A 27,081-nucleotide genomic window follows, 5' to 3' on the forward strand; every position below is an offset into this window, starting at 1 on the left:
AAAACAGAATCCATTTGTGTATCTAAAAGGTAAACTTCTACAAAACAGATGAAGATGTGATTCCATGTGCCCCAATGAAAGGCGAGTTTAATTCTACTTCCATTTAATTTCAATATATTCTATCATCTTTATAACAGCAGGCTTCCCAAGGCAAATTACAACAACAGTTAAGATGAACCCATCAGGAAACAGGATATCCTCATTGAAATCTGGCCATCTATATTGTATAGAAGAACAGTGAAGAAAAATGAGAACAAACTACAGTGTTTATAATTGTTGTTTCAGCCAGCTACAATTATTTTTGAAGCTGTTTCAGTGATATTCAATTGTTATTTCTTTTCTCCTCCACCTTTTAAAGTACTGCCTATCCAACTGAAACAGCTTTAGATTTGTTACAGATGGACCAACAATAAAGAAAAACAACGTGGATCAAGATGCAGTAGCTCATAGATTTGCTTACTTTTTGTGTTGCGTGAATGGCAATGACGGCTGCGCGGGGGAGTGTAAACAGAAATTAACCAAATTAGCTTCCTTGTTTACAGTGGACTAGATAGGCTCACTTCTACTCCTGTCTATTAAACCTCCTTGCCTCGTTCTTAATCTAACCTCCTTGGTCACTACAAGTGTCAGATGACGCATATCTGCGCCGGAAGTCAGAAAATGGGTCCGCCCCTTTCCGTGGTTGCTTGGTAACGCCGAAGCCGCCGAGTAAGTCGCCTCGCCTGGGGCCGCGGCCGCGGGCCGCAGTTGCAAGTTGGCGCCAGGCGCTGGAGCCTTAACGTCGGGAGGAGGATGCATGAAGCTCTGTCTCCGGCTATGGAGAAGCAGAGTCAGCCCGGGAGGTTGGCGGATTACTGCATTCTTCGGGCCGTGGGGAAGGGCAGTTACGGAGAAGTGAGCCTGGCCCGGTACCGTAACGAGGGGAAGCAGGTAAGGGCTTTAGTCCAAGGAAGAGGAGGACAGGCAGGGATAGCCGGGAAAGAGTGGAGGCTGGGGAGAGAAGCTAAAGGGAAATATTCCGGGCCTGTATTGGGAAATTGACGTTTTATAAAAGCAAGAACTGTCTCCAAATCGTTCTTAGCACAGTGATGTCGGCTCGCCAGCCAGCGCTGCGCTCGCAGGCTCACTGGTCTGGGATAAGATTCCAAGGAGTTCACATCTTACTGGGAATGGGAATAGCAGATGTTAAACTTTAAAGATTTTGCAAGATTTAACCTGGACCTAGGGCAGGAGAATCACACTGAGCGCCCAGGTAAAGCGTTAGCAATAAGATCTTGGAACAGAGTCAGGGACAGCTTGAAATTCATTTCCCTTCTTGAGGCTTCAGTCAATTGTAACTAATGCCTGACTTGACTTTTTTTTTTTTTTTTTGAAGGATGGGTTTTAAGTGGCTGTTATGGTAATGAACTTCTTTACTGATGCCGTTTCTTATTTTGTTTGTGATTGAGTTCCTTGCTTATTGTTGACATTCTCATTTTCTGTGGATCTCCCTTTCTTTCCCTTTCGGATATTTTCTAGACGGATCATATGATTTTGCTTTTTTTAAAATTTATTTATTTGCTGGATATATATCCTTATTTTCTGCGTAAGATTTTCTTGTATTGTTTTAAATTGATAACTGTGTAAATAAAAATAAATTAATAAAGCCATGCTGCATCTCAGGACACTACAGCCGACAGCAGTGCCTCTAAAGCTGAAATAAAGCATTAAAAGTTCATTTGTGGGTGGCAGACTGTTTTCAGTACCGTCCATCCATTCTGTTTGCAAATGGAGAGGGTCATTTTGAAATTTGTGGTGGGCCTTACAACCTCCAAGTATAAGTGAAGTTTGATTTCAAAGAGAAACCTATTGCTGAGGTTCTCTCTGAAAATACCTCTGGCACACACAACCCACGTATAATGTATATTCTGGAAAGTGATCTGTAAATGTAATCACTGTACATACTTTCTTTCTCCTGACCTGTTCCTGTCCCTTTCTTAAAGTGAGTAAAAATACGCTTGTGAGTAAAAATGGTGCTCATTCTTAGGGTGTGAGTCAGTAAAACTTTAATTATTGGCCTCTGTGTCTTCTTGATTATCCTGCAGCAATGAAAGACTGAATGCAGAGAGAACAGAAAGAGATGTATAAATTTAACAAGTCTGACGGGCTTGAATTCAGTCTAAGACCTGAAATTCTTCAACCTGTGTAGCATTTGCTGCTTTACTTTTAGTTATGGAGGTACCGTTTCCAGCTAAAATGTGCATCTGTGCAAATAATTTAAAACATGAGGATTGGAGAAACAGTGGTTCTCAAACCTGCCCTTGGGGTCCCCAGCTAGTCAGGTTTTCAGAATAACCACAGTTAATATGCATGAGAGAAATTTGCCTATGAGAGAGGCAGTTCATGCAAATCTATCTCACGACTGTTCATTACGTACCTGCTTTTCAATTTAACAACAATTTTTTTATTTCCTCTTGCTTATACCAAACATTAATTTGTTCCCACATTACTAATCAGACAAGGCTGATTAATGAGACTTTTCTAGCTGATAAATGATAGTTATGTCAACTGTAAGAATTTTTAAAGTGAACATTATCATATTACTTGTTAAATATATTTATGGGGTGTGATAAACCCCAGTGTCATGAGATTACCTTTGGTTCACAAATGTTCTGAATGAGGTTTGAAGGTATCTGTATGTATGTGGTTTGATAGTGAGTGAATGCGGGTATAAGAACACTGTTTTTTTTTAAACAAAATATTTATTTTTGTTTTTATTTTGACTTATAAAACCACTTGCCCCTGAAACATTCTCAAGACAGAATAATCCATGTATGTATCTAAAATATAAACTTCTACAAAACAGATTACATTAAGATATGATTCCATGTGCCCCAATGCAAGGAGAGTTTAATTTTACTTTCATTTAATTGCAATATGTTCTATCTTTTTTTTATATAATTGTCTTTATTCGGGTTCTCATCAGTACAACACTGTTTATAATGTGTAACAGAATACAGGAACTGTATAAAACATAATACTGCACTCATCCGCCATAGTTTAATCATCCAGTATCCCATGTTGAGTTGTCCCTCAAGAACATAACTGAAATATATAAGCACTCAAACTGTGCACACCCTTGCTTTTCATAGTTAGTGACCCTCCCTTCCCCCCTACCCTTATCTACCCCTCCGTCCTTCCCCAGTCCCCCCTCCAGGACTGCTTATAATCTCTAGATCCATCACCCTCTCCACAATTTCCCCAGTATTCCAGAGCGTCACAAGATTTCACACATTTAATATCAAGCTCCACTCCCTGTGAGGCAGCAGAGCCCAGTAAGGCTCCCATAAATTCTGGAAAAATTTCCATTGGTTCTCAGCTGCATTTCCCACCATTCTGCGCTCTAACATAGCCATCTCAAACTCATCAATCTCCACATTTTAAACTTTGATGCTTTTCGCATGCGCCAGTGTATCAATGTGACCTTCTTAGCTATCATTAGCGCCTTTGCCACCAACAAATTTTTTGCCCCTGGCACCCGTGGTAACTGAATCCCCTCCAAAAACAGAAAACCCCGTGCCCCACGTACCCCTATCCCTCCCACACATCGGGATAAAAATGCACCCACTTTATTCCAAAAGAGCTGCGTCTTCTTGCAGGCCCAAAACATATGACCCAACGTAGCAGTATTCATCCCACATTTTAGGCATCCCCCCTCTTGTGCAAACCCTGCCCTATAGGCCCTCCATGGTGCCTCATACATTCTCAAAAGAAATTTATATTCCTGTTCTCTATACAACTCGTTGTTAGATATTCTAATTATATCTCTCAGAAACTGTTGAAGTACCCCTACTTCTACCTGTGTCTGTAACTCTCTCTCCCAAGCCTCCGCCACCCCCACTAATGAGACATCTGGCACCTCCTCATTTATAGCGTTCACATACTGGCACAACCTCGGTCTCTCCTCTTCCAGCTTCAAATTCTCCTGAATCTTATGAGCAAAAGGTGCATCGAGGTGTTCTGGTGCTAGGGAGGACACATATAGGCATATTTTCAAAGCACTTAGCCTTCCAAAGTTCCATAGAAACCTATGGAACTTTGGAAGGCTAAGTGCTTTGAAAACGAGCCCCATTATGTCGCATCTGCAAATACACAAAATGGTCTGAAGCCTCCAACCCATATTTCCTACACAAAGATTCAAAAGATGCTATTGTCCCATCTTCCTCTAACAGGTCCCCCACCCACCTTATAGCCTCCTCTCTACCCTTACGAAACAATTGTCCTTGCCCCAATCCTGGGCCAAAATCTACATTCCCCTTCAGTGGTAGAAAAAGGGACACAAACCGATGTCCTCCATACACATTTCCCAATGCTGTCCACACATTCCTCATATATTTCCAGATCACATGCCGCTTCATATCTTCTGGTAAATTCACCCCTTTAGCATGCAGCATATACTCAGCCGAAAGAGGCTGCAGAAAACATGTTTCCACCTCCATAGGAGTAAACCCAGAGGTGCCCATAAGCCAGTCCCAAATATGCCTCATTCCAAATCCTAGATTGTATCTCCTTACATCCAAAAGTCCCAACCCTCCCATGTGTCTCGGGAGCATGAGTGTATCCAAAGATATCCTTCCTCTCTTACCCCGCCACAAAAATACCCTCAAAGCTGTGTGTAATGTCTGCAGATCGTGCTCTTGCAACCAAATGGGCAGTGTTTGTAAATGATATAGCTATCTAGGTACTATGATCATGTTGTATAGAAAGACTCTCCCCTTAAGGCCCAGCGGTAACCCCGCCCACATGCTCAAAGATTCCTTTGTTTTACGTAGCAATATACCTACATTCAACTCATACATTGAACTAGTGTCTGCCGGGATACTCGCCCCCAAGTACTTAAGCCTACCCGCTGCTTCCTTCAGAGGGAAGTCCGTCCCCAACTCCTCAATTCTCAAATTTATGGGAAGCGCTTCCGACTTGGAAACATTAAGCTTGAGCCCCGAGAGCTGCCCAAAGTTGTGAAACACCTGCAATACTCTCTGCCACGCTGTATCTGGGCTTGTCACCATTAACATTATGTCATCCGCAAAGGCCATGCATTTTAGAGGGGCCTGGTTCGGTGATACTACGACCCCTGGTATCCTCCCATCCCCCCTAAGTCGTTCTAACAGAGGTTCCAGAAATAAATTATACAGAAGAGATGACAAGGGACACCCCTGCCTCGTGCCCCTCCCCAGTGGAAAGACTTCCGATGGCAATCCATTCACCAACACAGCTGCCGACGGATTGGCATACAGAGTCTGAATGGCCTGAACAAAAAAACCCTCCATACCATAAAAACCCAACAGAGTGAACAGAAAAGACCATTCAACCCTGTCAAAGGCCTTCTCCGAGTCAAAACTTATAGCCAAGGCTGGAACACTCAGCTGCACACATCTCTCAATCCCCAAGATCAGTTTCCTAACATTCACTCCCACACATCTTCCTTTCACAAAACCGACCTGATGAGGTCCTACCAACTTTGGAATCGCCACTGCCAAGCGTTCTGCTAAGACTTTTGCCAACAGCTTCAGGCCTACATTTATTAAGGAAATGGGCCTATAAGACCCCAGCTGCAGTGGATCTTTACCAGGCTTGGGAAGCACCGTGATCAGGGCTTGATTAGCCCCTTGCGAAAAATGCCCTTTCCTAATAGTTGTCTCAAAATATTCTCCCAAGATCCCCACTACCTGCTCATTCAAAATTTTATAAAATTCACCGCTCAAGCCGTCTGGGCCCGGAGATTTATGCAGTTTTAAGCTCTTTATTGCTCTCTGCAACTCCTCCCCGCTAATTGGCTCATTTAAACTGGTCTTCTCTACCTCAGTCAATCTAGGCAACTTACATCCCCTAAGAAAGGCCTCAACAGATCCTCCCTGCCCCCCCCCCCCCCTCCGCCGTGTACAAAGCTTTATAAAACTGGGCAAAGATCCATTCTAGCTGCTTCTGCTCTGTGACCACTCTTCCCCCAGAATCACACAATGCCAAAATCGCTGACTGCCCCGACCAATTCTTAACCATACTCGCCAGCAGCTTACCCAGTTTATTCCCAAACCTGAACAACCTGTAACTATAATAAAAAGCATTTTTCTGTGCCTGTTCCTGAAGCATATTGTTAAGCGCTTCCTGCACCCTTTCTAAAGCCTGTCTCCCCGCCTCAGATGGATGCGATTGCCACTGTCTTTTTAGCAATCTGATCTTCCTTTCCATATCCACCATCCGACTAGCCTGTTGCCTTTTGCTCTTAATCACATACGCTATTATGTCCCCCCTAATCACAAAAAACAAAACAGCGAAGATGACTCACAGGAACAAAAATAAATATAAATAAAAATAAAAAACAAGAATATATAGAAAACCATCAAATTTTAGAAATAATCATAAAATATGTATTTAAAAATATGAATACATAAAAAGTAATAAAAATTACATAAAAAAAACAACACTTTGGTTGTAAAAATTAAAAAATAAACTTTATTAGCCAAAAGGTAGCATGGAGAAAGGGACTCAACACAGCTGTGTTTCGGCCGTACAGGCCTGTGTCAGGAGTCTATACAAATCAAAACACATAAATAATATGAAATAATAGCGTATAATAATATAAAGAGACAATACAAATGTCTAAAACATTCTCCTATTGCAAGAGATGTTATCAAATTAACATAAAACCAAATATAGTGAACAAATACTGACTTAACAAACCTATTACGTATCTGAAGCAGTCATACTTCTAGAAAAGTGTCATGATATAGGAATAATATATGAATATCGAAACAAAATTTTTTAAAATAATATTCTATTAACTGTACACAGGATTATATATATCCCTAATAATTATCAAGCGCAATGGGCAATAAACAATGCACATTAAATCATTTAAGAACTAATAAAAATGATATCAATGTTCAATAACAGAACCTAATATCAAGTTAGGTATTGACAATTTCTAAATAAATGAATTTTTCATAAATTTTTATATCAGCAGTATCTAATATTACATATTGAAAAAAACATAAAGAAAAACTGAAGAACTAACAACTTATGTTGTGTTAACAATGCATGTTAACTGTATGAAATAAAAATAAGCTGATTTCTAATTCTATCCAATTGTAGAATAAATATATGTCTACAAAAGATTGTCATAATGAAGATTGTGAAAACCTAATGAAATGAAAGTACTCTAATGAAATCTTAAAGCGTTAATCATATGATAACTTATAAAAGCTTTCTTTTAAGCTTATAATGATAGAAAACATAAATATCAAATATGTTTTAAGTGTTTACCAGTACCATAGTCAGAATCGTTATTATTAACCTAGATAGCGTTTTTGAAAAATATGATAAATTTATTGAAAGTTAATGTTTACCTTCTATAGATTGCAAACTACACTTATCTTAAACTAAAAAAACGTTATAAAAGAGAGTGAAAAAAAATAAAGCATTGCCGTTTAGAACCGCCAATCTTCCCTTCTTGCTGATGTGATAGCGCTAGATAATACCCAGAACAGTGTTACGCGGAAAAGCTCAAGACAGCATGTCAAATCTATGCAACCAAACAGAGCTAGTGTCTGAAAACATCTTTAGAAATATATCGATATGTGCAGCTTCATATCAATGTGATCCAAAGAGTGCTATTGTGACGTGTATGAAGGATAAATACATCCGATATTCTCATATGTCGTTTACAAATTTAAGATGTGGTTTTCTAACCCCAATTTTATAGAAAGCTCTGCAAAATCGAAGTGAAAAACCAAAAAAACAACCCCAAAAATTGCCATATATACACACTATCCTTACCTCTTTTCTGATGCTGTAGCGTTAAATCATACTTGAAACAAAGTCAAGCGTAAAAGATCGAAACAGCGTCTCGTCTCTATGAAATCAAACAGAGCTAGTATTTGCAATCAATTTTAAAGTATCCTGCCAAAAGTAAACCGAAACTCATGACGTCATTTCCGAATTCTTCATGATTGTCAAGGATGGAATCAATTATTAAACGTGATTATCAAATTGACCATTACATAATAATTGGCCACTTATATGAATTATTAACATTAAGCAGACAGAGAAATACAATACTATGATGTCAGATCGTTTAATATTTTGAAAGAGGCAAACTGTCTATCTAAGCTAGAAAATACCGATAAATTAAATAAAACAACATGGCCTCTAATTAATTGATAGAATAATATAGAGTACTGGAGTGAGAAGGTAAATGCACAAACACACTAAACGTTGAAAACAAGGGTGTATGGCATTAAAAAAAATATATATATATATATAAATCAATTTAGAGTTCAAAAGAAAAAGATAGTGCAACTTAATATTTGTAGCCACATTTTCCATAAATTATAATCTGAATTGACCAGGAAAAATAATTTGAATTTCATGAGAAGTAAAGTGTTTCTTTTACAGAGCTAACCAAAGGAACAATGTTTTAACTAGCTTAATATTTGTAGCCATATTTTCCATAAATTATAAACTGAGATAACAAGGACAAATAATTTTTAATTTCATGAGAAGTAAAGTGTTGGGAATGTATTTGTGATTTTTTAGAACCATCTTGTCAAAATAAAATGATCTTTTGGGAAGTGTTTATATTCCAGAGCTAGTCAAAGGGACAATGTTGTAACAAATATAAAGCAACTAATAAGGATGCTGAAGTGAAGAATACTGTAATTGTGAAAATGGTGTTTGAATTTTTTATTTAGATACTAGTAAAAAAGGCCCATTTCTCTTACAAATGAAACGGGCGCTAGCAAGGTTTTCCTTGGAGTGTATGTTTCAGAAAGAGCGTGTGTGAGAGATGGAGCGTGTGTGTCAGAGAGAGAATGTGAGAGAGAGAGACAGAGTGTATGTGTTTGTGCGAGAGAGAGAGAGTGTGTGAGCGACAGTGTTTGTGTTTTTGTGTGACACTGTGTGAAAGAGAAGGACAAAGACAGTGAGTGTGTGAGTGAGAGTGTATGTGGCAGACAGAGAATGAGTGACTGCGTGTGTGGTGTGAGGAACCCCCTCACTTCCTCCCTCTCCCCTGCCCCCTTGCAGCCAGGCATGTGCAGCGACCCTCCTCTCCCCGTGTTCCCCCTGCAGCCACCCATGTCCAGCATCCCCCTGCAGCCACCCATGCCCATCAACCCTCCTCTCCCCCTGCTGCGTCCTTCCTGTCTCCCCTGCTCCCCCTGCAGCCACCCATGCGGTCTCAGGCCCCCCCCTCAGCATCCCTCCTGTCCCCCTGCAGGCACGCATGTGCAGCGTCCCTCCTCTCTCCCCTGTCCCCCCTGCAGCCAGCCATGTCCAGCGACCCTTCTGTCCCCCTGCCCCCCCTGCAGCTACCCATGTCCAGCGACCCTCCTCTCCTGTGCAGCCACCCATGTCTGAGGACACTCCTCTCCTTTTTCCCTGTTCCTCCCCTGTGGCCAGCCATGTCCATCGACCCACCTGTCCCCCCTGATGACCACCAACCCTTCTGTCCCCCTGCCCGCCCTGCAGTGTCCATCCTGTATCCCCTGTCCCCCTTGCAGGCACCCATGTGCAACGACCCTCCCCTCCCCCTGCTTCCTTCCAGCCACCCATGTCCAGCGAGACCCCCCTTCCCCCCCCAGCCGGCGCAGCACCCAAAGAAAGCCCCTTGTCCCCCCCTTCGCGCATCACCCGACCCCCCCCCCACCGTGGCACATCACCAAGCCCCTCCCCCCCTCATCAACCCCCTCGCCACCCGCAACCGCTAATACAAATTGTGTCCGGCGGCTGCTGCTTCTGCTATTCAGCAGCAGCAGCCCGTACATAAAGAAAACAAACAAACAAAAAAACAACCTCCTAAAACGCACCTCCATTGAGAAGCATCTCACATTGGCTGAAGTCTCAGCATGCGCTCCTCCTCTCCCCTCTGACGTCTCGGCGTTTCTCCGGGGTCTTCCGGCAGGGGCACTGACGTTGAGGGGAGAGGAGGAGCGGCTGCAGAGACGTCAGCCAATGTGAGATGGTTCTCCACGGAGGTGCGTTTTAGGAGGTTGTTTTTTTGTTTGTTTGTTTTCTTTATGTATGGGCTGCTGCTGCTGAATAGAAGCAGCAGCAGCCGCCGGACAGAGTTTGTATTAGCGGTCGCAGGTGGCGAGGCGGTCGATGTGGGGGGGGGGGGGCTTGGTGAAGCGGCGGGGGAGGGGTTGGGTGATGCGGCGAGGAGGGAAGGGGGTAGGGGCTTTCTGATGCCCCGTTGCACTGGTTGTTGTGGCGATGCGGCGGGGGGGCACTTAGAGGTGCACCGTCGAGGCTGTTTGTGTGTGTGTGTCTTTGTGTGTTTATGTTTCTGTGTGTGTGTTTTGTTTGTGTGTGTGTGTGTGTGTTTCTGTGTGTGTGTTTGTGTTTCTGTGTGTGTGTGTGTGTGTGTGTTTCTGTGTGTGTGTGTTTGTGTGTGCGTTTACGTTTGTGTGTGCGTGTGTGTTTGCGTGTATGTGTGTGCGTTTATGTGGGGGGAGGGGGTTGCGGGTGGCTTTTGTGGTCGTGTGGTTGGGGAGTTTGCCAGCAGTCTGTAGCGATTCCTAGGCAGGGGGAGGAGTACGGAAACACTCCCCCTGCCTGGGCCGTTGTTTGTTGGAGGGGGTTGCCAGTTGGTAGGGGTGCCTTTATGGATCCCTTTACTCTCTGTGTTCCGCCCTCGAGGGTGGGGCAGAGAGACATGGTGAGTTGGATGGCTTCACCACCATGAACTTACGAACTGTTTAGGGATTTTGCAGATGGCTTCAGCAGGTTGTCTTCAGAATGTTGAGGTAGCGTTTTATGTACAGATGGGGCGTGGCTGAGGGCGGGTCTATGAGTGAGGGTGACTGGTCCTAGCCTATGAAGACTACAGGATTTTTGTGCTTCTCTGCCTTGGAGTGAGCTTCAGAACGTTCAAGGTGGGATTTATTAATATAGATTCAGTCAATCTTCATGAAATATGCATAAACCTTAATATGTATTGTTAATATTAGTGCATGAAAGATTGTGGTGAATCTTGACATATACTGCACATATAAAAAAAATATGAACATGTAAAAATATATATGTATATATAAATGATCTAAGAATTGCATATATAAAAAAAATATATATACATACATTTATGGAAAACATTATTTTTATACATCACTAATAAAATTAGAACACGATTCGCATGATTCTATATCATATTGTCACATTGCATATGTCATTGGTTATTGTTCATAAAACAATTTTCGTATCAAATTTCCAATGTGACCAACAAAATTTAATCCTTATACACAATCAATTTTAGCATCTATTGCACATATATAAGAAATAAAAAAAAATCACAGCCTTCCCAGCGTCCCACAACAATATTGGATTATTTATATGCTCCTTGTTATTAACCAAATATTCTTCCCATTTTGTTCTAAGATAATGGCGAAACCCCTGATCTGTATACAGTTGGGCTGGAAATTCCCACCTTCCCTTGCCCCCTACTCCCCCACCCCATGCCTGCAGTTGTACCGTGATTGGTGTATGATCAGAGATCACAAAAGGTCCTACTTTTGCCTTCAACACCGCGTGAAACAGATCCCGAGATACAAAAATATAATCGATTCTGGATCTCGACCCGTGAGCCCTGGAAATTTGAGTAAAATCACGCTCCTGTGGGTGGAGTGTTCTCCATGGATCAGCAAGATCCAAACTTCTCAGCAGTATTCCCAATCTCTCCAGAGATCTAGGCCTAGATCGCTGTGGCCCTGCTGTCGTATCCAGTCCCTGGTCCAATATTGTGTTAAAATCTCCCATTACTATCTTAGGCCCTGTAATCAGGGACAATTTCGCAATTAAATTTTTAAAGAAACCCCTCTGCTTTACATTTGGAGCATAAACTGAGACCAGCGTAAGTGGTGCCTGGTGCATTCTGCCCTCCACTATCACATATCTCCCATTCTCATCTTTTGTGACCCGGTTATGAATGAAAGGAGTCGATTTGCGTATCAAAAGAGCCACCCCCGCTTTACTCTTGGGTGCTGACGCATAGAAATATTGTCCTACCCATGATCTCACCAATTTCTGATGCTCCATATCACTCAGCTTGGTCTCCTGAAGACCCACCACATCAGCTCTGTGCGCACCCAAGTATTGCAATATTTTGGCCCTCTTTATTGGGGAATTGACCCCCGATACATTCCAGGAAATACAGGTTAACCCTTTAGGTGTCCCCATCTACAACAAACAACCTCCAATGTAATCCCGTCTGTATATCCGTCTGCTTTTTCCCCCTTGGAGCCCAGCCCCCCCCCCCCCCCCTCCCACAGGGTACATCAAACAAGAACCACTCCACATGCCCTGCAAACACTGCAATCTGTGTCCTCATCTCTCCCCCCCGCTTATTATTCATCCAGTCCTGCTTGTTACCCTCCCTCCCTTTACCCCCTCCCCTCCTCTCCTCCCATCCCACCCCTTCCTCCCCCCTCCTTTCCACCCCACTCCCACTCATAAAGGTCATAATCGTAATGCATTCCGACCCCCCCCCTCTCCACCTTGACCCCACATTCACTCTATTCCAATACCATTTCTTCTCCACTATCTCCCATCCCCTACCCTCCCCCATCACAACTCCCTTTTACACAACATTTTTCAGTAAACATTTAACAAACTACCCCAAAACCCCTGCTCAGACATCAATCCAAATCCAGGAACATCATCCAGAACCTATTCGTTCACTCCTGGTTACAGTTCAATCACCTCTTCAACCAAACTTAATAGCAAACACAGTGCATCTCGTCCTTTCAGTTGGGGAACCATTGCTGTAACTGCTTTTTCGCCGCCTCGCTGGATTCAAAAACATAGTTTTTCCCTTCTCTCACCACACACAGCCTCGCCAGAAACTGTAGGATAAATCTCAGCTGTTTCTCCACCAATCTTTTGCAAACTTCGGAGAGTCTTTTCCGCAGTTGTGCAACTGCTACGGAATAGTCCTGAAAAAGCAGAATCCTAGAATTTTGGTACATCACTGATTTTAGGGAGCAATATTTCCGCATTACTTTCTCTTTTTGTGCGAAGTTCAAAAAACGCACTATCGCCACTCTCAGCCTCGTTGCTCCTTCTTGCCAGCACCCCACGCGATGTGCACGCTCCAGTTGTATAGGGCCCTCAGCGAACTCTGGCCCCATGAGGGTTACAAACCAAGTCTCTAAAGTCTGCTTGAGATCCCTTTCATTTGGCTTTTCTGGAATTCCTACAACACGTAAGTTATTTCTCCTCAATCTGTTTTCCAGATCATCTAACTTGGATGTACAGCCTGCCACCTCCTTTTTCAAGCTCGCCAGTTCTGCTAGGACCTCGTGTAGTCCATCCTCCGTGGCGCCAACTCTCATTTCTAATTCCGTTACTCTGCTGTTAAAATCTGTGATCACTTGCGTTAGCCCCTGGACACTGCTTGGATCCCATCTAATCGCTCACCCCGCGCTGCTATCATTGCTGCTGAGAGCTTCGCGATCTTTTCTTCAGATACCGCCAAGTTGTCTCCGCCTCCTCCGCCATCTTGGCTTCCGCGCCTGTTCCCGTGCAGTTCTTAGCACTGTCTTTTTTTAGCCCCTTTAGCTGCCATATCCACTCCTCCTTTCCGAATATATTTGTCCATAGAGGTCGGAGCTTACACTTTGCGCTCAAAAGGGGGACAAATCTAGCAATTTTTGCTTGCAGGCTTTAATAATCGAGAGAGGGTTGGAGAGCCCGAGGAAAACACAGCCTCTCAGCTCCAACGCATCAAGTGATGTCCACACTGTTTAAGATACACAAATTAATGTTTGGTATAAGCAAGAGGAAATAAAAAAATTGTTGTTAAATTGAAAAGCAGTTACATGGTGTAAAAATTTAATTAGATTGTGACTGGATTGAAATATAGGAACTCATATTAAGTAGGTAACAAATATTCATTGTGGATATTCTGGAAGCCTGACAAGCTGGCTGTCCTTCAGGATAGGTTTGGGAACTACTGGCTTATAGATCAACAGAACATGCCTGTTGAAATGAAGAATATATGATCAGAAGCTTTTGGCAGGCTAGTGAATCATGACACAATGAATCCACTATCGTTTGTTTATAGTCCAGACCATGATGATGTTTTATTTGTTTGTCGTTAAGCGCATTTGCGTTCTGCTGAATTTTTAATTTACATAAAGTATTATTCAGAGTCCTGATGCAGGCCCTATATCTGAAACACGGCCTGTGTCGTGTCAAATGAAGACTTACAATAAAAGATGTTGACGCTTCCAGTTGTTTTTTTGTCACCTCCACTGTTGTGCTTCTTATATGAAAAATATCACCATGCTATACTAATAAGAACATTTAATCATCTAAACAGACCAAATGAAGGAACCTGACCAGAATGAGAACCAAACAAGCACACACACACATCAGCAATAAGGGCGTGCCTCTGGATTGATCTGTTGGGACTAATGGGAATTATCAGGTAAGGACTAATTTTACCTTCCATAGCATCCCATAGATCAATCCAGAGACTTGTGAGATGCACCAAAGCAATCCTCAAGTAGGACGGGATAGTGCCACCCCAGAAGCCAGAACTGATGCTCCAAAGGCTGTGTCCTGGCAGGCCGCGTCCAGACGGTAATGCTTAGCAAACATATGTACTGAAGCCCACATTGCAACCCTGTAAATGTGCAATGGAACCAGATGAGACTCCACAATTGAAGTGGCTTGAGCCCTCGTAGAATGTGCCTGCACCTGAAGGGGGGGCAGCTTCCCCATGACAAGGTAGACCAGAATAATCGCCTTGCGAAGCCATCTGGCCACAGTAGCTTTGAAGGCCATAGCCCCTTATTGTGCCCCGCAAACAACACGAAAACATGATTGGAACGCCGAAAGCTGTTTGTGGCCTCCAGATACAGCAGAAGAATGCGTCGCACGTCCAGACAGTGCAGCTCGCTGTAGTCTGCTGGATAATCCTCACGCTGAAAGTCTGGCAGCATCAGCGACTGGTTCAGGTGAAAGTGAGACACTACCTTGGTCAAAAAGCTTGGAACCGTTCGAATACAGACCCCCCCCCTCCGTGAAATGAATGAAGGGGTCCCTACAGAATAGAGCCTGAAGCTCCAAGACATGTCTCGCTGAGGCAATGGCCAAAGGAACACTGTCCAGTGTAAGGTCTTTCAGAGAATCCCTATTCAAGGGTTCAAACAGGGCCTTTTGATGGTGTTCAACAACAAATTAAGGTTTTATGGTGGTACCACCGGAACCCTAGGTAGTTGCAGGCGCTTAACTCCCCGGAGGAAGCGCACCACGTCCGGGTGAGCAGCCAAGAAACAACCCTGAAGGTGGCCACAAAAGCAGGCCAGTGTCTCCGCTTGCACTTTCAAAGAGCTCAAGGAAAGGGATTTATCGAGACCATCCTGCTAATATCCTGGAGGCAGAACACTGAGACTCAAAAGTGCTCCACACCCACACGTAAGCTGTGGAAGCAGAGTGCTTTCACGCCTGCAAAAACATAGAGCTCGCCCTATTAGGGTAACCCTTCTTTCTCAGACGTGCCCTTTCAAAAGCTAGGCCATAAATCCAAAAGGGGAGGGATCCTCCATAGCTATAGGTCCCTGAAACAGCAGGCCGCAGTGACCCATTAGCCACAGGGGTCGATCGATTGTCAATCAGATGAGATTCGCATACCATGGCTGCCTGGGCCAATCCAGAACTACCAGAATCACTGGCCCCAGGTGCCTCGCAATCCATCCCACCACATGGCGCACCGTGGGCCAAGGAGGGAACATGTACAGGAATGACCCTGGCCAGGGTTGAAGAAGCGCATCGATCCCTTCTGATCTGAGCTCCCTTCCCCTGCTGAAGAAATTGGCGTTATCTTTTTGTGCTATCAGATCGATCGCTGGAACTCCCCAGCGTCCAGTGATTTGATCGAACGCTCTGAGAGAGCTCCCATTCCTCCGGATCCAGCTGGTTGTGGCTGAGGAAGTCCACCTGTATGTTCAGAGCTCCCGCAATGTGAGCTGCTGACAGTAGGGTCAGAGAAGCGAAGAGGCAGAGAAGTGAAGCCTCTTTTGCTAGCGTTATAGTCCAGGTGCTACCCTCCCTTTTTGTTGGCATAAGCAACTACTGTCACATTGTCTTATAGAACCTGGAGCAGCCTTCCCCGGATGAGAGATTCGAATGGTCGCAGAGCCAGCTGAATCGCCCGCAACTCCAGGTGGTTGATCGCCCATGCTGATTCCACCAAGAAACAGGTCCCCTGGGCCGTCTGCCCAAGACTGTGGCCTCCCCCCTCCAGCTGGACAGACTGCCATCTGTGGTTACCACTGTCCATTCTGACGTTGCAGAGGCGTACCCCCCTGCAAAGTCTCCGGTAGCAACCACCAGCGCATTACAAACCGTGCTTGTGAGGACCAAGGAATTCAAAGGGAGTAATCCTTGAACAGGGGCCACCAACAGCTGAGCAGTGACAACTGTAGGGGCCACATATGGTGCCTGGCCCACTGCACTATGTCCAATGTCGCTGCCATCGAACCCAACATCTGCACATCGTCCCATGCCCTGGGGGCCGGGACCCACAGTATTAACTGCTTCTGCAGGTGCAGTCTGCGGGCCTCCGGGAGGAATGCTTTGCCCTTCTGAGTGTCAAAAAGCACCTCCTTGACGTCAGAAGAAGGCGGAACACAGCGAAGGGAAGGCTAGAGACGTCGGGAGCGCCGCCTCCTTCCCTGACGCTGCGCTGCCGGAATTGTTTGGTTTTTTTTCCGCCCTCGACGTCATGACGTTTGACGCGAGGGCGGGGCAGAGACGGCTGGCTGGCTTCACACCATGAATCCACGAACCCTACAGGGAGTGTTTGAGTGACTTCAGAACGTTGTCTTCAGAACGTTCACGGTGCGTTTTATTATATTAGATGGTAAAATATGTTGAAATAATGGACATTAACATCATTAGCACAAAGCACAAGTTAATAATGCTAGCAGTAAATAAGCAGGCTAGAATCCAGTATGCTTTACATTTTTTTAAGGTTGTGTTATTCTTGCTGTAAAAAGGTTTTTCTTTTTGCTTTTGCAGTTTGTCATCAAGAAGCTCCATCTTCAGAACACATCCAGCCGAGAGCGGAAAGCAGCAGAACAGGAGGCCCAGCTCCTGTCTCAGCTGAAACACCCCAACATAGTCACTTATAGAGAGTCCTGGGAAGGGGAGGATGGCTTGCTGTATATTGTTATGGGTTTCTGTGAAGGAGGAGATCTATATCACAGGCTTAAGGATCAGAGGGGCAAGTTCCTGGAAGAGAGTCAAGTGGTGGAGTGGTTTGTCCAGATTGCTATGGCACTACAGGTATTAACTGTTCATACTGCTCTTCCTTCTTTATCACATTGGTCCTAATCTTTTGAGGTTTTTCTCCTGTTCTGTTTCTGTGGTAAAAAATAATCTTAGTAAATTTGGCCCATTGTGCCCACAGCTTTTTTAGACATACCTATACCTTTTGTGAGGGAGTGCTGGGAGCAGAGAAAGCATCTCTGAGTAAGTGAACTTTACTTTGCTGGAAGATTTGGTGACTTAAAGCTTGGGATAGAAGAGAATTTGTAGGTTTATTGATAAAATCTATTTTAATGTCTATAACAAGCAAAATTACTCATTAGTTTGGTTTCTAATTATTTGCTTCTGTTTAAAGGTAGGTAATATATTGGTTAAAGGGTCTAATATTCTTTTGCCTGAGTTTTAAATTTTGCTACAGCCCTAGAACATTTGTCATCACAGAGTATTTTCATCTGCAAGTGATTCACCATAAACAAATTTACAGTTCTTCTGAGAAGCAAACACAAAATAAAAAAATAATCTTTAAACTCTTCATATTAGTTTAGGTATCCCTAGTCCCTTAGCTACTTTAAATAGCTAAACAACTCACTGTACATCCAATCACAAAGCAGGGGGAACCTCCAGCCCCAAAGAGGTAACACCACCAGATTGTACAGGCAGACAACTTGGGTCTAGTCCCCACTAACATAGTTAGTGTGAACATCTGGAACCCTGCTTGGGTGGTTGTAGCCAGATAGGGAAGACTACGTGGGTGGTGGCAGGGGAGGACTAACCTGTCCAGAATTTGGATAATTCCATGAGCATTGGGAGTGATAGAGCACTGAGAAACTGAATTGCATCCTAATTAGCATATGATTTGCATAGGTGGACAAACTGAGTTTTGGCTTGTCCACAAGACCCAAGTGGAGTAGACAGGACCCTGCTAGCACTAGAGGGGGTCAGGGTGTGGGAGTATTGGTGCCCCACTGGACTGCAGTTTGCCCAGCGGTGGGTACAACTTTGAGTGACCCACCCTGAGTAAAGAATGGGGCTCTGATCAGGGAGCCCAGGAGATTAGAGACTGGTCTTTCCTGTCTGGGTGGTAAGAGATCTTTTGGTGTGTATTGCCACTGGCTAACCCTTGTGTTGGACTATTGCTGTGGATGGACCTTTTGCAATTATTTATTTTTGTTACATTTTGTACCCCACGCTTTTCCCACTCATGGCAGGCTCAATGCGGCTTACATATTGTATACAGGTACTTATTGTACCTGGGGCAATGGAGGGTTAAGTGACTTGCCCAGAGTCACAAGGAGCTGCCTGTGCCTGAAGTGGGAATTGAACTCAGTTCCTCAGTTCCCCAGGACCAAAGTCCACCACCCTAACCACTAGGCCACTCCTCCACTAATAATCCAGTCAAATGGACTAACCATTTAACTGGATTATTAGTAGTAGATGGACTGTGGAGGATATCTGGCCTACACCCTCAGGTAGGCAGTGAATGGTTGCTGGATACTTTGCCTACACTTTCGGGTAGGTGCCGTCAACACCTGCCAATACTAATATGCAGACAGGAATCCAGCAGCAAGTTGGTTGCTATCCAGTATTTTTGCATTGAGGGCCACATGTATGATTATCTTCCAGTTGGTGAGAGGTTGTATATGTGCACTAGGTGGAAAGAGATTTTGGCTCTCGGTGAACAAGTCTGATCTCTAAAGGAGTTGAGGCAGACATAGAGCTATATAGAGGAGACCTACAGGGATACAGTAGAGAAGTCCCAGTTCCCAGCTATTCATTTAAACTGCAAGGCTATATGGACGCCTATGTTGTTCAAATGAACATGGAGGCCTAGGATGCACAAGAGGAGGAAGCAGCCCTATGTTAAGCCTTCAATTTTTTCTCCTCTTGCTGCATGATCTCTGCAAGAGAGGAGGAGAAAGATTGAGAAGATCAGCTGATGCCAGTGGTGGAGTGTGTGCCATGGGGATGATGATGGGGGGAGAGAGAAAGGTGAGTGTGTTTCATGGGGATGATGGTAGGGGGGCAGAGCAAGCTGAGAGTGTGCCATTTGTTGAGTGTGTGTGTGTGTGTAGGGGAGATCAAGCTTGCGAGTGTGCCATGGGGGAAGCTCAATGTGGCTTACATGGTACCGCAACGGTGTTCGCCAGTTGCGGTATGAACAAATACAGGTGTTACTGTGGTAAAAGAAGGTTCGTGTTTGGTAGATACATTGGGGAAGTTAGGGAGGGGGGATGAGGGTTAAGGTGTGTCCATTACAGTCTTTGGTTTTGCAGTGTCACAGGAACTTAGGTTTTAATGTTGAGTCGGTGGGGTATGCCTTTTTGAACAGGTTTGTTTTTAGTTCTTTCCGGAAACTTAGGTGGTTGTACGTTGTTTTTACTATCTTTGGCAGAGCATTCCATAGTTGTGCTCTTAAATAAGAAAAGCTGGATGCATAAGTTGATTTGTATTTGAGTTCTTTAGTACTTGGGTAGTGGAGATTTAGGTAAGTTTGTGCTGATCTTGTTGTGTTTCTGGTTGGTATGTCTATGAGGTCTGTCATGTATCCCTGGGCTTTGCCATATATAATTTTATGAACCATGGTGCAGACCTTAAAAGCAATGCGTTCTTTGATTGGGAGCCAGTGCAGTTTTTCTCGGAGGGGTTTGGCGCTATCATAACGTGTTTTTCCAAATATAAGCCTGGCTGCTGTGTCCTGGGCGGTCTGAAGTTTCTTTATAATTTGTTCTTTGCATCCCGCATAAATTCCATTGCAGTAATCTGCGTGGCTTAGTACCATTGATTGTATCAGGTTGCGAAATATATCCCTCGGGAAGAATGGTTTCACGCGTTTGAGTTTCCACATTGAGTGAAGCATTTTCTTTATGGTCGATTGTTACTCCGAGAATGTTTAGGTTGTCTGAGATGAGGAGGGTTGTTGGATTTGTATGTGTTGTGTTGAGAGGAGATGATGAGACAGTGTGTTTTTTCTGTGTTGAGTTTTAGTTGGAATGCGTTTGCCCATGAGTCCATGATGTTCAAGCTGAGCTTGATTTCGTTGTTGATTTCTGACAGATCTTGTTTGTATGGGATATATATTGTGATGTTGTCAGCATATATGAATGGGTTGAGGCCTTTAGTGGATAGGGCCTTGGCTAGTGGGGTCGGTGATAATGGTGATCCTTGTGGTACTCCACAGTTTGGATTCCACGGTGATGATAAGTTAGTGTTAGATTTCACTTGATATGTTCTGGTGGTTAGGAAGCCCTTGATCCATTTGAGTGTGTTTCCGCCAATTCCGAAGTAGTCTAGGAGTCTTAGTAATATCTTATGGTTGACCATGTTGAATTGGAGGAGAAGTATACTTTTACCTATTGCTATTTCCTGCTTGAATTTGGTTAGGAAGGTAAGTAGTACTGTTTTGGTACTGTGTAGGGGACGGAAACCTGATTGAGATTCGTGTAGTATTGTGAATTTGTTTATGTAATCGTATAATTGTTTGATTGCCAAACCTTCCATTAGTTTGACTACCAGTGGGATAGATGCTACTGGTCGGTAGTTGGTAATGTCATTTGATTTTTTTCTTGGTGTCTTTTGGTATTGGGGTGAGTAGAATGTTGCCTTTTTCTTTTGGGAAAATACCTTGTTGAAGCATGAAATTTAAATGGGATGTGAGGTCTGTTATGAATTGGTGGGGGCGGATTTTATTAGGTAGCTAGGACAGGTATCCAATTAACAGTGACTGTTGGAATATCTGTTAATCGCTTGGGTGACAGTATCGACGGTGAGGAGGGCGAAATTTGACCAGGTTTGAGCCACTGGGTATTCATCGGGGGTTGGGTCCAAGCCATTTATGAAGTTTTTGTTGTCCGTGTTGTCCTGTGGTAGAATTTTGCATAGGTTCACTATTTTTTCGTTGAAGTATTTAGCAAGGTTGTCTGCAGATGGGGTGTTGTTATTGGTTGTGGCGATCGTTGTTATGTCTAGTAATTTGTTCACAAGATGGTATAGTTTCCTTGTGTCTTTGTAGTCCGGCCCTATTTTAGTTTTGTAGTATGACCTTTTGGTTTGTCTTATTGCATATTTGTATTTCCTTTGTAATTGGTTAATTGGTAAATGGTAAAAAAAAATAGAATATCTACCTAGTTTAAATATAGATCTTTTTGTTTCTGAAGTATCTTATAGTGCAGTAAATCTTTGTATGGAACTTTGTACATTTGGTCCTGTGTGTATCTCTGTCTGTCTTATCGGTAATTAAATGTTTTATTTTGGTTTTCAGTATTTACATGATAAACACATCATGCACAGGGATTTAAAGACTCAAAACATCTTCCTGACACGAACAAACATTATTAAAGTGGGAGATCTGGGAATTGCCCGAGTACTGGAAAACCAGTATGATATGGCCAGCACCCTGATCGGTACTCCATACTACATGAGCCCTGAGCTCTTCTCCAACAAGCCTTACAACTATAAGGTACTGCAGTGCTTTAAGATGGAACTGTAATTAAAATTTGTACTCCTGAGTGTCCGATTAGTAAGAATATGAAAAGTTCAGAGAGTTGATTAGAAATCACTTTATTTTGGTCTTTGACACACTAACCCCCATTTTTACTAAGCTGCGCGGCAATGCTGACACAGTCCATTCAAAGTGAATGAGCTGTGTCTGTATTAGCGCATGACAGTAGCTAGCGTGGCTTAGTAAACGGTGTGGGGGGGGGGGGGGGGGATAAGCCTGCTTTGAAAAGCTTTTAGGAACTGATGATCAAATCCCATTGCTTGGTTTCATCTCCTAAAAAATAGTTCTTATGAATTTTGCATAAGAGAGAGAGCTCCTCTACTGACTTGGATCCCTAGGGCCTATTTTACCAAGCAATATTCACATGATAAGTATCAGTATTAACACCATTGCCCATGTGAGGGGTTGCTTTACATTTCAATAATTTGCTCTTGAGTTGTGATTATAAAATGTTTTGAAATCCACATGAAGCAGTTGTTCTCATTCCTGGAATGGCACTAATACTGGCATTCCACTGTTCTCTCTACAGTCAGATGTGTGGGCTTTGGGCTGCTGCGTCTATGAGATGGCCACTCTGAAGCACGCCTTCAATGCAAAAGACATGAATTCCTTAGTATTCCGCATCATTGAAGGAAAGGTGACCCCCATGACTGAGCTTTTCTTTGCATGCACTTAAGTCTTTTCAGAGCAATACAATATTCTTCATATGCTTTGTCATTGCTCATTTTATTTTTTTCCTACACATAGATTCATATAATCTTTAAGTGTCTTTCTTAAATCAGGGATGAACATAAATATAAATATAGGTGCCTAACCAGTACCTTCACAGGGACTTGAAGATTTTTTAGCCTGTTGTGTTTGTCTATTCTGAGGCACTTCCTCTTCTAGAACTCTTCCATCCTGTACAGTCTCTTCCTAATCATTCTGTTTTCTGTAGCTATTAATCCGGATTTTGCATGTTGGTTTAAAGAAAGATGTTGATCTCTGTCTCAGATTTGTGTAGCTTTTTAAAGATTTCAGTCCACATTTATGCTTTTGTAAGTTAAGCACAATTATTATCTGCATCATCAAAATATTTGTTGGTGTTTTCTTTTCAGTTTAGTGATGTGAGAGCTGTCCCACTGAACATGCTGGAAACTGGTGCAAGTTTAGCATGGGCTCCCTGTAATGCCTCTTTGACGTGCCTCAGAGCTGTAATGGAGGGTACATCCCTAGAAATAAGAGGATAACTCAGTTTCCATGTTCATTCAGTTCCTAGCCTCTGCTAAGATGGACAGTGGAGATTCCAAATATTTATAAGTGTATGGTATAAGAGTTTCTATTAGACCTAACATGAACATACCAGGGCACTTAACAGATTTTATATAAAACCTTCATCCCTAATTTAAGCAAGATATGTTAGTTAAAACTTTAAGTACTTTTCTTTGTAAGTAGCCACACACTAGCTAATGTCCCTGAACCATATATTTTCTGATTTTGGACTGATAAATGATGAGATATCTCTGACTCTTTTTTTCTAAGGAAAAGTGGGATTGGATAAACCAACATGGCAATAAACTCATTTACACATAAAATATGCAAGCTACACAACTAAGAAACTTACAATGTCGTATTTATTCCTGAAATAATGTCCTCTCACTTGTCAGCTACCTGCAATGCCAAAGCATTATAACCCCCAACTTGGAGAGCTGATAGGAACAATGCTGAGCAAACAGCCCGAGAAACGGCCAGATGTGAAAGATGTTCTTAGGCGACCCTACATCAAGCACCACATCTCACTGTTTCTGCAAGCCACAAAGGTGTAGGTATAAAAATATATTCAAATTTGAGATTTTCTATATTTTTCACAGTCCACTAGCACAGACCTTCCTTTTGCGGTTTGAAAAGTTAACAGATAGCAGACTATACAATAAAGCTCATATAAAAACAAATTTTAGTATAATCTCACAAGAACATGCAATAGACACATTAAAAAGACACTTATGGGCTCATTTTTGAAACAGAAAAAGTCCAAATCGCTACTTTCAAAACCCATTTTTAAGACGTTTTCCTATGTAGTTTGTTTGCAGTGTGTCCAAATCACAAGAGGGTGTGTCGGTGGTGTGATTTGATCTTTTTCTGTGTGGATAATCGGCCATTTAGTCCCACTCTGTTTTCTGTCTTTTAGCCAGTCTGCAGCCCACAAAAGGGCATTGCCTCCTATCCCATGACTTTCTAACTTTCTGTGGGGTCTCTTATGAGAGACTTTTTCAGTTGCCGTCTGAAAATCCAAATATGTGAATTGGTTCACTATTATCTACTTATTTTGTTTACACCTTTAAAAAAATGTGACTAATTGGAAAGGCAAGATTTGGCTTTGCTGAACCCATTCAGATTTTGGTCAGTAAATAGCTTCAACCATTTTGCCCAACACCACCATCTGGCTTACCAGTCTACAGTTTCCCAGATCGCCCATGGAGCCCTTTTTTAAAATTGGCATAACACTGGTCACTCTCCAATCCATTTTGATTTGATTTAGATTTGTTAATATATTACTAATAATTTCTAATTTACTATTAGAGCTGTTTCAGGACTCTGGGATGTATTCCATCTGGTCTTGGCTGTTTGTTGCCTTGAGTTTGTCACTTTGATCAATTACTTTGTTATGAATAATCACCATCAAAGAAGGTTTCCAGTGTGGGTATGACTGCAGTATTCTCCTCCGAAAAGATCCAGGCAAAGACATTTTGGGGTCCTTTTATTAAGGTGTGTTAATGGATTTAGTGCATGCTAATGATTAGCGTATGCTAAATGATAAGGTGCCTGTTATATTCCTAAGGGTGTCTTACTTAGCATGGGCCAATCGTTAGTGTTCACTGCCTGTTAACACATCTTAATAAAAGGACCTCTGTGTTTTTTCTTTTTTGTTTTTTGCTGTTACTTTATGCTCCCTGAATACAGTGAAGGTACTTACCTGTAGCAGGTGTTTTCCGAGGACAGCAGGCTGTTTTATTCTCATAAGTGGGTGACGGTGACTCGCATCGCCCGGTCTGGAATTTACAAAAGTCTAATGAGAGCTTTGAGGAATTCAAGACACGCTCCACCGCACATGCATGAGTGCCTTCCCGCCCGCTGCGCGAACTTGGTCTCCTCAGTTTTATACTACAGCAAAAATAAAGTAAAATAACAAAGGAGCAACTCCAAGGGGAGGTGGGAGGGATTGTGATAATATAAAGCTTGCTGTCCTCGGAAAACACCTGCTACAAGTAACTATCTTTGCTTTCTCCAAGGACAAGCAGGCTTATTAATTCTCACAAGTGGGGAATCCCTAGCATCCAGGCTCAACAAAAACAGCAAACATTGGTCAATTGGGCCTCGCAGCGCAGGGACATTAACCTGAAACTATTTACAATCTGAATGAGAGTGCAGCCTGGAACATACTATAATGGGTCTAGGAGGGTGGAGTGAGATTCTAGACCACAAACAGATTCTGCAACACTGCCTGAACCGACTGTCACATCGGGTATCCTGCTCGAGGCAGTAATATGCTATGAATGTGTGGGACTGAAGACCATGTCGCAGCCTTGCAGATTTCTTCAATGGAGGCTGACCTCAAGTGGGCTACTGAAGCAGCCATGGCTCTGACATTATGAGCCGTGACATGACACTCTAGGGCCTGCACAGCCTGGGTATAAGTGAAGGAAATGCAGTCTGCCAGCCAATTAGAAATGGTGCATTTCCCGATGGCAACTCCCATCCTGTTGGGATCAAAAGAAACAAAAAGCTGGGCAGACTGTCTTTGGTGCCATGTTTGCTCTGTGTAGTGGGCCAATGCTGTCTTGCAATCCAATGTGTGCAATCTGCTTTTGCCAGGATGGGCATGAGGTCATGCAAAGAATGTTGGTAAGACAGTCAACTTGTTAGATGGAACTCCAACACCACTTTCTGCAGGAACTTAGGGTGCATGCGGAGGACTACTCTGTTGTGTTGAAACTTAGTATAACAGTCACCAAGAAAATGACTTTCCAGGTCAAGTACTTCAGATGGCAGGAATTCAGTGGCTTGAAAGGAGCTTTCATCAACTGGTTAAGAACGATATTGAGATCCCATGACACTGGTAGAGGTTTGACAGGGGGCTTTGACAAAAGTAAACCTCTCGTGAAACGAACAGCTAGAGACTGTCCAGAGATGGGCTTACCTTCTAAACGATGATAAGCACTAATTGCACTGAGGTGAACACTTACGGAGTTCGTCTTGAGACCAGACTCTTGATAGTTGTAGAAGGTATTCAAGCAGGGTGTGTGTAGGGCAAGCAAGTGGGTCCAGGGCCTTGCTGTTACACCAGAAGGCAAACCTCTTCCATTTGAAAGAATAGCACCTCTTAATGGACTCTTTCCTGGAAGCCAGCAAGACCCGGGAGACACCCTCTGGAAGACACAAGGAAGCAAATTATAGGCTCTCCACATCCAAGCTGTAAGAGACAGAGACTGGAGGTTGGGATGTAGAAGGGGCCCCTCATTCTGCTAGATGAGGGTTGGAAAGCACTCTGATCTCCATGGTTCTTCGGAGGACAACTCCAGAAGTAGCGGGAACCAAATCTGCCATGGCCAGTACGGCACAATTAGAATTGCGGTTCCGTGGTCTTGCTTGAGTTTCAACAAAGTCTTTCCCAGTAGAGGTATGGGATTATATGCATATAGAAGACCTGTCCCCCAGTTGAGAAGGAAGTCATCTGATGCCAGTCTGTTGTGGGCCTGAAGCCTGGACCAGAACTGAGGGACCTTGTGGAAGCCATGTGGCCCAACAATCTCAACATCTGCCGAGCTGTGACCTGCTGAGAGGTATGAACCTTGGACTTGAGTGCAACCAGATTGTCTGCTCTCATCTCTGGGAAGTAGGCTCAAACCATCTGAGTATCGAGTAGGGCTTCTATGAACTTCAATCGCTGGACAGGGCAGAGATGGGAATTGGGGTAGTTTTAAAATGAATCCTAGTAGCTCTAGCACCTGAATAGCCATCCACATGGACTCCCAAGCACCCTCCACCGAGGTGCTCTTCACCAGCCAATCGTTGAGATATGGGAACACATGGACTCCCAATCTGTGTAGCGATGCTGCAACTACTGCTAGACAGTTGGTGAAGACTCCGGGAAGCTGATATGAGGCCAAAAGGCAACACGCGGTACTGAAAGTGATATGTTCGAAGATACTTCTGGTGGGATGGAAGCAGTGGTGTGCTGGAGCCGGCTCGCAAGAGCCGCTTGTTAAATTTACTGGCATCTTGCGAGCCGGTTGTTG

At 43.4% G+C, this 27,081-nt stretch overlaps 1 protein-coding gene across 2 annotated transcripts in view; it reads left to right on the plus strand.

The window, feature by feature from the left end:
• Window positions 1-755: 755 nt before the first annotated feature.
• The window catches only part of NEK4 (NIMA related kinase 4), an 85,090-nt gene continuing 58,764 nt past the window's right edge, over window positions 756-27,081 (plus strand). For both annotated transcript variants that reach the window (XM_030206088.1, XM_030206089.1), the window contains exons 1-5: window positions 756-930; window positions 17,059-17,325; window positions 21,566-21,763; window positions 22,335-22,442; window positions 23,452-23,606. In XM_030206088.1, coding sequence (XP_030061948.1) covers window positions 793-930; window positions 17,059-17,325; window positions 21,566-21,763; window positions 22,335-22,442; window positions 23,452-23,606 — 866 coding nt within the window. In that variant the 5' untranslated portion in view covers window positions 756-792. The remainder of the gene's footprint in view (window positions 931-17,058; window positions 17,326-21,565; window positions 21,764-22,334; window positions 22,443-23,451; window positions 23,607-27,081) is intronic.

This window comes from Microcaecilia unicolor, chromosome 6 (assembly GCF_901765095.1).
Source record: "Microcaecilia unicolor chromosome 6, aMicUni1.1, whole genome shotgun sequence".
NCBI lineage: Eukaryota > Metazoa > Chordata > Amphibia > Gymnophiona > Siphonopidae > Microcaecilia > Microcaecilia unicolor.